Raw genomic sequence first — 12,275 nt, forward strand, 5'->3', positions numbered from 1 at the left:
CCCACAGGAAGCAGCAAATGCCCCATTGGCACCGCTGCATTGATGCTGGAAAGTTGGTTAGGGTTGTGCTGTGAGATTTAGAATTAGAAATGCACACTCTTTACTTTCATTTGAATGGACTGGGATTGTATGCATTGTTCATAAAGGAGAACTCTATATGAGCAATCCTAGAGTTCAGAGGTCTCCAAACCTGGGCCAGATGCGGCCCGCAACGAGCTTCTATCCGGCCAGCAGCAAGCCTCTGGACCCCTGCAAGCCTCGGCCCGCTCAACCGAGTGTGACCAGAGTTGTGCTCCAGTTGTGTCTGGAGAGTGTTCTGAGGGCCGAGGAGGCCATGCGCCTCCACTCAGAATGCCTTCTAAAGTTTTCCTAAAAAACAGAAGTGATGTTATTGGGCAACCTGGAGGCCTTAGGCTTTTTGAGGCTTTCTAATGTATTTATTTAAAATTGATTTATTTTTCTGGCCCTCGACACTGTGCCAGATATTTGATGTGGCCCTCTGGCCTAAAAGTTTAGAGACGCTGTAGTTAATTGGGGGAGGGACAAAATAAGAGTATAAGTGTCACTTGTTCCCCAGTTGTGTATCACATGCTGCCTTATAGATATCTTCAGAATTGTTTGGCTTTTCATTCTGGAAGAGCAATTCTGAACAAGCATATTGTAGCTCATCATGTTACAATACATAGCACAAATTAAAACAGAATTTGGGGGAGCCTCCTGGATTAGCTACTTCAGCTTCTACTGCTACCCAAGCCACTTCTTCTCACACCATAGCTCAGATGCCAGCTGTACAGAAAACAGCAAAATCAGCATCATATTGATTGCTCAGTGCCGCTTGAGCAAATGTTTGGGAGATAAAAGGGGACTGCAGAGATTGCAGAGAAATTAAATGAATTCTTTGCATCCCTCTTCACTGCAGAAGATCTCAGGCAGATAGTGCACCCAAATAGCCCCCTTCTGAGATGGGTGACCAAAGAATTAAGGCCACAATCCTATCCCCTGCCATCAGCACTGATGCACACACACCAAAAAGCTGGCAGGCCTCAATAGGAGGAATAAAATGTCTCTTGCGAGTGAGCGACTCCAGGTCCCACATGGCTGAGAAAGTAAAATAAAGAGTAAAACAACAGGGTTTGCAATTTGCACACATTCCACACCAAGTTACAATGCCACTCGGCAAATAAAACTGCTGGGAGGAAGGTTCACAAGGCTCCTATATGACCAGCTCATGCAGCGAGCATGATAGAAAAGTACTGAGTGAAGAGTGCTACTTTTGGGTAAAGGGGGGTAACTTTGTGATTTTGAGTGTTATGTATTGCTGTTTTGTGCAAACAGTATAAAAGGTCTCCTGCCCCGGATGTTGGGGCTCCTATCCAATCTGAGGCTTTTTCTCCAAGGACCCACTTGAGACTTCAAATAAAACTGCTGCTTTGCTTTCCACCTTGGTATTGTTTTTTTTGCCTCTGCATTACACCGGGCAATTGAATCACTGTGAGGCCTGATCTAGGCCTACTTTAACAGTAGTAGGCAACATAAATTAAAGATTAATAAGTCACTGGACCATAAGAGTATAAGAAAAGCCTGGATGGATCAGGCCAAAAGCCCATCTAGTCCAGCCTCCTATATTTCACAGTGGCCCACCAGATGCCACACAAAACAACAGGAGACCTGCATCTTGGTGCCCTTCCTTGCACCTGGCATTCTGAGGTAGTCTACCTCTAAAACCAGGAGGTTGCACATTCCTGTCATGGCTTGTAACCTGTGATGGACCTTTTCTTCCAGAAATCTGTCCAATCCCCTTTTAAAGACATCCAGCCCAGATGTCATCACCACATCCTGTGGCAAGGAGTTCCACAGAGTAATTACACGCTGGGTAAAAAAACATTTTCTTTTGTCTGTCCTAACTGTCCCGACACTCAATTTTAGTGGATGTCCCCTGGTTCTGGTGCTGTGTGAGAGGGAAAAGTACACCCCTCTATCCACTCTATCCATCCCCTGCTTAATGACTTCCCCATATCATGTAGCAAGGAGTTCCACCGATTAATATTTGCTTTTGTCTGTCCTAACTCTCCCAACACTCAATTTTAGTGGTGTTGTGTAAAAGGGAAAAGAACACCCCCCCTCCATCCCAGAACATCCCCCTATCCTATCAGGGAGGCCCAGATGGCATCCTCCCAAGTGTTCTTAAGGAACTCAAGTGTGAAAGTAAGCCCTGATCTTCCGACTAAAATATGTGACTTTCCCCCTAAAACTGCCAATGTGCCAGAGGACGAGAGGATAGCTAATACAACGCCAAGTTTTAAAAAGGAGAGAGTGGGGACACAACGACAGACTGGTCAGCCTAACATATGTTCCAGGTAAGACACTGGAAAGCCTAATCAAGGATAAAATCTTGGGACACACAGAAGAACAAGTTTTGCCAAGGGAGCCATTGATGGACTCTGAAGGTCAAAGACAAGAATTGCAGCTTGGGAGCAGGCCTGTGAAGGCCCAGGGAGGAACTGGAGTGAAAGAGTCCCTCCTTTTCACCATCTCTCCAGCAAGGCCTCCCTCCCCTTTCCTGGTCAGAGCTACAGCTCACAGCAAGGGCCTTTGGGAAACAAAGTCCCATTACATACAAGTTCCCTTGTTCATGTGTAACAAGGAAGTGGTTGTTTCTGGAGTGTGTGAACTCCTGGTAGGAAACTGAGAGGTTTCCGATGCGCCATACAGTGCCAAGTTGCAGCTAGGCACATGCTCACCACGTCAGCCTCAAAAGTATGGTAAGTAAGTAAGACATAGCGGAAATGGAAAAGTGCAAAAGAGAGCAACTAAGATGATTACTGGGCTGGACACCTTCCTTATGAGGAGAGGCTACGGCGTTGGGGCCTCTTCAGCCTAGAAAAGAGGCGCCTGAGGGGGAACATGATTGAGGCATACAAAATTATGCAGGGGAAAGATAAGGTGGCTACAGAGATGCTCTTTACACTCTCACATAACACCAGAACCAGGAGACATCCACTAAAATTGAGTGTTGGGAGAGTTAGGACAAACAAAATATTTCTTTACTCAGCATGTGATTGGTCTTTGGAACTCCTTGCCATAGGATGTGGTGATGGCATCTGGCCTGGACGCCTTTAAAAGGGGATTGGACAAGTTTCTGGAGGAAAAATCCATTACGGGGTACAAGCCATGATGCGTATGTGCAACCTCCTGATTTTAGAAATGGGCTATGTCAGAATGCCAGATGCAAGGGAGGGCACCAGGATGAGGTCTCTTGTTATCTGGTGTGCTCCCTGGGGCATTTGGTGGGCCGCTGTGAGATGCAGGAAGCTGGACTAGATGGGCCTATGGCCTGATCCAGTGGGGCTGTTCTTATGTTCTAAGATATGTGTTGGCTCTTGGGATGGTGCCCAGAAGCTCTTTGGCCCCAAACCGGTAGTGTCGCACCCCTATTGGGTGAGTGTAGTCCCCTGTGAAATGGCTGGTGCAGTTGTTTATGGCCCTGTGGAACAACGGGAGGAGAGCAGATTCAGGAGACTGCAAGAGGGTTAAGATTCTGGAGTGTTGGCATCAAACCTAAGAGAGACTGCAGCCTTTGGCCATAACCCAGCCTGGCACTGCGTAATGCTACACCAGGTTGCTGCAGGCCCTGGAACACTGACGATTGGAAGGTCCTTAGTGGCTGGAGATTCCCACGGCATTCAGATGAGCTTAATACTGGCTGATGGCTTGTTGAAATATTTAGTAGATGACCCAAGACAACAATACTATAATTCAGTGGTTCTCAAACTGGTGGGTCACGACCCACCAGCCTGGGAAGCACTGACCAATGCCCCTTTAAGGGGTGGGGAAGGTGGAAGGCAGCAAGGCGATACCCAGGATTGCACTGTTGCCAGGGATGGGAGGAGAGGTTTTCTACTTATTTGCAGCCAGCACTGCAGTCCTGGGGGGTCCAGGGAGTCCTCCATGGGGCTCCCCGTGCCTGCAAACCTGAAAAATGCAGTTCCAGTTTTCGTGACAAAAGCCACATGTACCCATCCATACCCATACATAAATCATATGTACATAGCATTGATTACAAAGGTACTTGCAAAGTACCGTTTGAGATGAGGCCTACATTTACTATTTGGCCCCGGGCCTATATCCAGCTCTACATGGCCCTGGGTGATGGCACAATGGGTGCTACCACTGGCACAGGTGCTGAGGACTGGATAGGGCTGGCCTTAGGAGCAGCAGGGTGCAACTGGAAACATTTTTATGGGGCCCTAGGTTCAAGCCAAAGTCTTCAAGTAGGGGCTATTCTTCAAGGAGGGTGGCCAAACTTGCTTAATGTAAGAGCCACGTACAGATGTTTGAGTGCCACAAGAGAGAGGTTTGAGAGCTGCAATATTTAAGAACCATTTAAAATCTGAAACATATTTACTTACCATGAACATTAGTGGACTTTCAGTTTATACCTGGTAAATAAGTATAAGGCTTGAAATTTCTTTATTTAGCTTTTATATTAATTGTAATTAAAAAAGGAGCTCAATCAACATATTTCCAAGAGCCGCATATTATATGTCAAAGAGCCGCATGGGGTTCATGAGCCGCAGTTTGTCCACCTCTGGGCTAGAGCATAGGTGACTCCTCTCCCACCCCCACCCCCCAGGGTTTAGCAGAGAAAGGGGTAATGTGAGCTAGATATTCTGAATAAGGCAGAGAGAGACCGAGAGTTTGATCTGGCAGAGAGTGCAGTTGAAGCCAAGATGAAGAGTAGGCTGTGGCAGCTGCAGACATTATTTATCTCTCTTACCAATTTCATTAGTATGAAATAATAACAGTTCCTTCTAGTGGTGCACTCTATATACATACATATATTTTCATCCATCTTCCTCTTCTTCATCTTCATATATTTTCAACTTCATATTCTCAGACCTTGAGCTAAATTATTCAGTGTAAATGCTACATTTTTATTTCAAATATATTAAATTCAACACCCACTTGCTGCTTCTTTCTAATTTATGCTTAATAAACACACGTTCTTTCAAAAATAAAAAAGGCTTAAATGAGTGGTTATAAACCTACACAAATGGACTAAGATCCATACTGAGAAAAGCTAGTTGAAACTGGACTGTTATGAATTCTTAAGAGCCTTTCATGTAGCACATTCATCCTTCATTAACCTGAACTCTTTGTGTTACAGGTGAGGTGGTTACTTTTGCATTCTTACATCTCACTGTAGCAATCAGTGTAAATGAAATGTCCTCCCATATGGAGCCTCACATGGGTGTGAAACCTCAATACTATATATTCATAATGAAGTTTGTAGGCTTCCACTCCATCACTGAAAACTCAAGGTCATTATTGCTAGCAAGCCAAAGTTCAATTCACATTTCATTTACCTTAGTATGAAGGCTATGTATGCAATGGAGCATGGAGACAAGCTTTTGATTCATGTACATACTCACTGCTCAGTAGACATGTGTGTGTCATGCCAGTTCCTTTACCCTTTTTATTGATCTCACTTATGCATATACAGGTGTGCGCCACTTTACGATGGGGATACATTCTCTGATCCCCATTGTTATGCGATTAGGTCAGTAAGTGAACATTCAGTCCAATCTAGTGTCTTTGTTGTGTAAACAGACATCCCTGCCAGAGGCTAGTTGGCTGCACAGGTTACTGTAGATTGTCTCTCCTTTGCATTAAGAGTCTCTCTGTTGTGTAAACAGACACTCTGCTGCAGGCTACGGGAGACTTGATTGCCTCATTAAGAGCATCTTTATTGTACTTTGACCACCCTCATATATGCGGCCCGTTGTTAAGCAAACAGTTGTTAAGCGGCGCACACCTGTATGTGGTGTCTGTTGCGCAGTAGGCTGGGCATACATGAGTCCAGTTCTTACCATATGTAAACCCGCTCATGTAATGAAGTGTTAACTGGCCTATGGTTCTTTGCAATTTTAATGTGTATAACTCTTTTGTGATGCAATCTGACTGGACAGTAATCATTTAAAGTTACCATGCCTTTAGTAACAGTTTCAGAGATGCTTGGTGTAAAATAAACCTGAAAGCCTGTATTGTCCACATATTAACTTGCGTTATTTTCTTCCCCTCTCTCAGTCCCAGTTATTGGCTGTAATGAAGCATTCCTGATCTCACAATATTCTGAATATCTTGTGCTTGTCCTATCAAAACTGACCTATCCATGGCACACCTGAAATGGATAGGGTTTTCTGGTATGTGTCTTCTCATGCTCGTATTCATGACATGGTACATGTGCAAGGACAAGAAGGTGCCGAAACCACAAGAGCATACAGACCCTATGCATTTCTATAAGCAAGAACCTGTCTACAAACAGAATTTTTTCTTCACATTGCGTGAGCGATTAAAATGTGAAGACAAAGATATACTTTTGGTCATCTTGGTGACTTCAAGACCTACAAATGTGAAGGCCAGGCAAGCCATTAGGCAATCATGGGGTTCTCAAAATTTCTGGTGGGGAAACCAGGTTCTGACATTGTTTTTACTAGGGCATGCCAAGGAGAAAGATGTTAACTTAAGCTTATCAATAATAGAAGAAAGCATTTTCTATGGAGACATCATCCAGCAAGACTTCCTTGACACATACTTCAACCTTACCTTGAAAACCATCATGGCCTTCAAATGGGTGACTGAGTTTTGCTCCAATGCTCGGTATGTCATGAAGACCGATTCTGATGTTTTCATTAATACTGGCAACTTGGTTAAGTATCTAGTCAATTCCGATACTACAGCAAACTTTATTACTGGATACCCATTAATTGAGGCCCGTTGTTATAGAAACATTCATGCAAAAGCCTATGTTTCTCATGAGGAGTATCCATTTGAGATATTTCCTCCATACCTCAGTGGACTTGGTTATGTCCTTGATACAAGACTGGCTCGCAGGATATATGTAATGATGGCTCATGTCAAACCTATTAAATTTGAAGATGTGTATGTTGGGATTTGTTTAAGTCTACTTCATGTGGGCATCTCTGTTCCAACAGATACAGAACTCTTCCTTTTTCACAAAATTAGCTTTGATTTTTGTAAGTTCCGCCACTTGATCGCAGTCCATGCCTTATCTCCAGACGAATTGGTTGCGTTCTGGGATGTAATAACAAGAGGTTCCTTTCTTTCCTGTGACTGACTCCATCCTATTTTTAAAATCTGCTTGCTTGAAGCCCTGTCATTTTCAGTTGTGGGTCAGTGTTGGGTGGAAAACTTTCAGTGCACAGCTGCTTCATTGATCTTCTAGCTTATATTCCTTGCATTTGTAGAAACTGGCTTGGTGTTTGTGAAACAAGGAAATAGCTTTAGGAAGAGCTACGATGCACATCTGTCATCTTTCTTCTTTAGTTATGTACATATTGGACATCCACTGTGGCCAGAACAGAGCTTCAGAATTGTTCTTGTTCCTATATATATATGCACTTTGGCTCTTTGATTCTTTCTGGCTGCTGTTGAAGCAAACAAATCCAGTAGGTGCAGGAGATATTGGATTAACACAAATATCTCCTGCACCTACTGGATTTCTGTTTGCTTCAACAGTTGTATAAATCCCAACATGTTTTGAGCGTTCAGCTCTTCATTGGAAGATTAAAACCTAAAATATACAACCCTCACATCAATTACCAGTCACATCATTGGTGACTAACCAGTAAGCAACCAGTGGTTGATGGTGGTGATCTGCTTGCATTTCTGTTTATCTTGGCTTGGCACTGCTGCCCTTTTACTGTGTTCTGACCACTCTTAATCTGCTTGTCATCAGTTATTAAACAGGGACTTGTGCTACTGTATGATTATTCTCAAAGCTGTTGGATTGTGTGTATTTGTGTGTTTTTATTGCCTTTATTGTTATATGTTGAAGTTAGTACCTGCAAAGAGAAAACTCAAATACATTATAAGCATTGCCATAAAATAAAACTTTCATCATTGTAAAATTAAAAAAAGAGCTACTATCATTTCTTCTAATGCCGAACCGAAGGGCTGGGTGCTGGTATGTAGCAAAATGGACACTCACAAACACATGAGGAGAGGGGCTTTATTTGAATGCAGGAGGCCTTCAGAATTTTAAAATACTTTTTTAAATGCATTCTTTTAAAAGGGCAAACACCCTGCCAATCCATTATAGGGGACCACGCATGTATGAGTTTCATGTCTGGAACCTTCCATTTGCTGCCTAGAAAATGTAGGGATCAAAAAGATACCAGAGTGGATTCCTACAGAGCCTAAAGAGAGCTTAGAAGAGTCAGTTCTTGCCCTGATTGGATTGAGCCAACAGGAGGAGATTTTCTTTCACTATGAGTAGCATGATAGAGTTGAAGTCCTTGGAATGTAGCCAGAGGGGAAGAAATGGAGGAGATGGGGGGGAGGGGAAAGAGGCAGGGAAACATGGAAAAACAACGAAATGAAATAAAAGAGCAGGGTTGGAAACATAGTGCCCAGTGAGCGATTGCTGCAGCCTTGCAGCTTGATTGGGGTATGATTATCTTGAAGAAAGCCCAATGAATCCAGTGAAATTTACTCCCAGGAAGGTATGGACAAGAATTTGGGGGAAAAAAAAAAAAAGGATGGGGAGGAAAGAGAAACACATACAACTCTTCCACTAAGTCCCAGCAGCCTATTGTCCATAGGTATTTATTGTCCCAGTAGCCTATTGTCCAGAACATAGATATAAATATATTTAGTTATAACATGAAAATATTTAAACAAAAAAGGAAGGAAAGATTGGAAAGGCACAGATAGCTGGGAAAGGGGGGTGAGGAATGGAAAACCTGCAAGATGATTGGGGAACTAAAGAGAGAGAAAGATGCTAAAGAAAAAAAAAACACAGAGGAGAGAATAAAAAGGCAGGGAGAAAAATCTAGAAGGATTTTTCTAGATCTAGAACGAAGAAGCTGAAGAAAGTCAATGGAGGCCAGACTGAGCAGAATAATATATACAGACAGGAAGTGCATAAGTGTACATGCGCATAGACACACACAGAACTTTTGAACTATAGTCCAATTTAATAAAAAGCAAACAAATCACTCATTTTAGTTGCCGGCCCTGGCAAACTCAGGGCCCAATTCTATGCTTATGTCCTCCATTGCAATGGGTCTTCACAACAGGTCCTACAGCTGGCAGCGCCAGTTGTAAAAGGTGCTCCAACAGCATGCTACTCAATGTACTGCCAGGAGTGTCAGTGGGAAGTCCTTTGCCTTTCTGTCTGCATTGTGTTATCTCCCACCACTGCCGGATCAGGTAAATCAGCAGAACGGAGGGGTGGGGGAGGGTGGAATGGGGGTTGGGAGAGGGCAAAACATGGTGGGAAAGAGTGGGGGAGGGGTTGATTGGGTATGGGAAGGGGATGGGCTTGGCAACAGTTGTGGCCACTGAATCCTATCCCTTTTCCAGGACCCAATCCTGTAGCGAGGACTGCGCGGACCTGTATTTAGCTAGAGCAAATCTGAGTAACACCTTCCACACTAAGGAGAAGTGGGGTTCAACCTTTTTTGTCTCACGAGATACTGACAAGGTACTAAAATGGTCAAGGCACACCATCAGTCTTTTGACAATTGACAAGCACACCATGCTGTTGGTGGAGGGTTCACATCCCCCAATGGCCAACTTAATAAATGACCCTCCCTCCCTCCCAACTCCCACAGCACACCTGCAGACCACCCGTGGCACACCAGTGTGCCACAGCACAGTGGTCAAAAATGGCAGCTATGGAGGCTTATCCCTGGGTAAGGGAACAATTTATCTTTTACTCAGAGGAGATCTCTGCAACTGCCCACCACCATGGGATGCAATGGTTACTGTTGTGGCAAAAGGATTGGGCACTATCCAGGGCCTCTGAGAGGAATTTTATCAGGGGGTACAAAGTTTCTTTTGGGCCCCTTCCCAAAGGGGGAGGGGGGCAATGGGGGCAGGCAGAATGGGGGGAAGTAGGGCAGGGAGAGGGTGCTGACAACCAGAACAGTCTTTAGAGCCCAGGTCTACTAGTCTTCTTGATGTGCAGCCCAGGTCTACCTGACCATGAGGCAGTGGTAGCTAGATAAATATGGAAAACTCCTCTCTAAAATTTTTGAAATATAGAAAATCCATTGCAGAAAATTAGTATCTTCATATTTGGACTCATACTAGAATGGACAATGTGCTGCGGGCACCACAATGAACTTCTGCAGCAGCTGTAGCCCTGCAGCTGGGTCCCTGATCTCCTATACACTCCTACATGGTAAATGGATCCACAAGCCAAAGAGCTACTGTAGCAGGCCAGTTTCCTCCCAGATTTGACACTGTGTTAAGGAGGGTCATGGATGCATTCTTGGGCCTGGTGTGTATCACTTGCAGCAGCAGTTGCCACTGCATGCCCATGGTTGTGCCTTCAGCATCATGCACAGGCAGTAAGTTCAGGTGAGACAGAAAAATGTCAGATCCCAGGAACTTTCTGGGCCCCCTCCTATGACTCCTGGGCCCCCTTTCTGACCCTGGGCCCAGGTACATATTACCCCCTTTACCCTCCTCTCCTAGGCCCTGGCACTATCACAGAACAGCTTCATTCCTGAGCCTGTTATTGCAGGCAGATCAAGACTCTATGTGTACTTTCCCCTAGCCTCTTACCATGGCGGTGGAATTAGGAAAGTCTCCTCCCTTCCTTCATGTCTCTTTGGCAGAGGCAGCCCCCACACCTTTGTGCACTGCTGTTTCCCCCCCAAGCCCGGCAGCCAGCCTGCTGTTTGACATCAAGCAGGACTGTAAAAAGGAAGCAGGCAGGTGGAAGGATTCTTCTGGCCAGCTGGGAAGAATTTGGAGTAGCAGTGCTCATGGCAGTAGTTGGTGCAGCTGAAGGTACTCAGCTGGCCCAGTGTGATGGCACATGGTGCGAGTGCATCCTGTCATTTTACCTAATGTGCCATCTGGCAGTTGGGCTCATTAGAGAACCAGCCTATGTGAACTGATCCAAGCTTAGGTATACTTTTATAGGCATGGTGGCTTTGTGAAATGACCAGAGTGCCTGTTTCAAGGCTTATACATTTATGGGATGGTTCCAGAGAAACATGGGTGTACAGTATAACATTAGCAGCCAAATCCTAACACCCCCATGTGGTGACGCAGCAGTGCCAGTGTGGCTTCTGCTGTATCCTTCAGGGAGTTTTGGCAAGTTGAAGCCTCTTTGGGGTAAGGAAACATTAGTTCCTTTTTCAGGGTAAGCTCCAGCAGCTGCCATGGGACAACTCAAACCTGTGCCAGTTCTATAGCTGGCGCAAGTCCTTGCTGACACATAATGGAGTATCAGGAAGGGGGGTTAGGATTCAGCGGGCACCTTCCTCCTGACCTGTGCCACCTTACCTGCTCTGACTGGCATTGAGTGTCCATCTTCATGTGGAGCTGGCTGCTTGCCACTCACTGTCAGTTTGCAACAGCTGTAAAGCTGTTTATGCTGGCAGAACGTGTCTTCCACTGGTATAAATGGCCAATAGGATTGGGTTGTAAGCCACTCATATTTTCCATGTATTAACTTTGTTTCTTTTTTTAGCATTTATTGTCTAGTCCTGCTCTCCAGATCTCATAGAGCTTTAAAAATTTTTTTGGCTATATTTAAGTCTGCTGTGATACATTTGAAATTGATTTTTTCAATCTGTCTCTTCTCACTCCCCTGTTGACATGTGTCTTGATATCAGAGGCTGATCCTGCCAGATTCTGTGTCACGCAGGTTCCAGCAGGATCCAGCCAGACTACAATGTATGTTAGAAAGAGCAAAATCTATTTGTATACCGAAGATGTAAAGCAAATACAAATGTAAGTGCATTTGATAAAAGTGTGATTCAGTACACAGATATTTAACTAACCGAAGAAAGCTTACAAACATGTTCCTTCAGCGTGCTGGGGATTTTGTGCTGCAAGATGGATTCCAGAGGAGAAGGTTCTGGGGAATGCCTGATCAGTTCCTTGTCCACTAAGGAAATCCAAAGGGCGTTGACTGTTTTTGGTGACTTTATACATTTATACACAGCAAATTCTAGAAGGCTCAAGATCTTGCTTCTCACCTCCTTCCCTGCCATAGCTGCCTTGGATGCCCTTCGGGAAGAAAGGCGGAATACTAATACTAATAATTCATTGATAATTCATATATGTTATTATTGAAGCCACTGGAGGGAGAAGCATCATATATTAATGGTTCTACAGCTAGTAGGGAAGCCTTAAGCACTGTAAGAAGTGTGTAGGTGTATATCATATATTGGGTAGTATATAACAGAGCCTAACCACCTGGGTAGTATATAACAGAGCCTAACGTCACT

General features: G+C 44.4%; 1 protein-coding gene across 1 annotated transcript; it reads left to right on the forward strand.

The window, feature by feature from the left end:
- Positions 1-6,289: 6,289 nt before the first annotated feature.
- On the forward strand, positions 6,290-7,138 carry LOC136645304 (UDP-GalNAc:beta-1,3-N-acetylgalactosaminyltransferase 1-like). Its single transcript, XM_066621538.1, has one exon. The coding sequence runs from the start codon at positions 6,290-6,292 to the stop codon at positions 7,136-7,138; it is 849 nt and encodes a 282-aa protein (XP_066477635.1).
- The last annotated feature ends 5,137 nt before the right edge of the window (positions 7,139-12,275 follow it).

Source organism: Tiliqua scincoides, chromosome 3, assembly GCF_035046505.1.
Source record: "Tiliqua scincoides isolate rTilSci1 chromosome 3, rTilSci1.hap2, whole genome shotgun sequence".
Taxonomy (NCBI): domain Eukaryota; kingdom Metazoa; phylum Chordata; class Lepidosauria; order Squamata; family Scincidae; genus Tiliqua; species Tiliqua scincoides.

Excerpts from the sequence above, each read along its gene's own strand:
- LOC136645304 (XM_066621538.1), top strand. The coding sequence starts at position 6,290 with ATGCATTTCTATAAGCAAGAACCTGTCTACAAACAGAATTTTTTCTTC.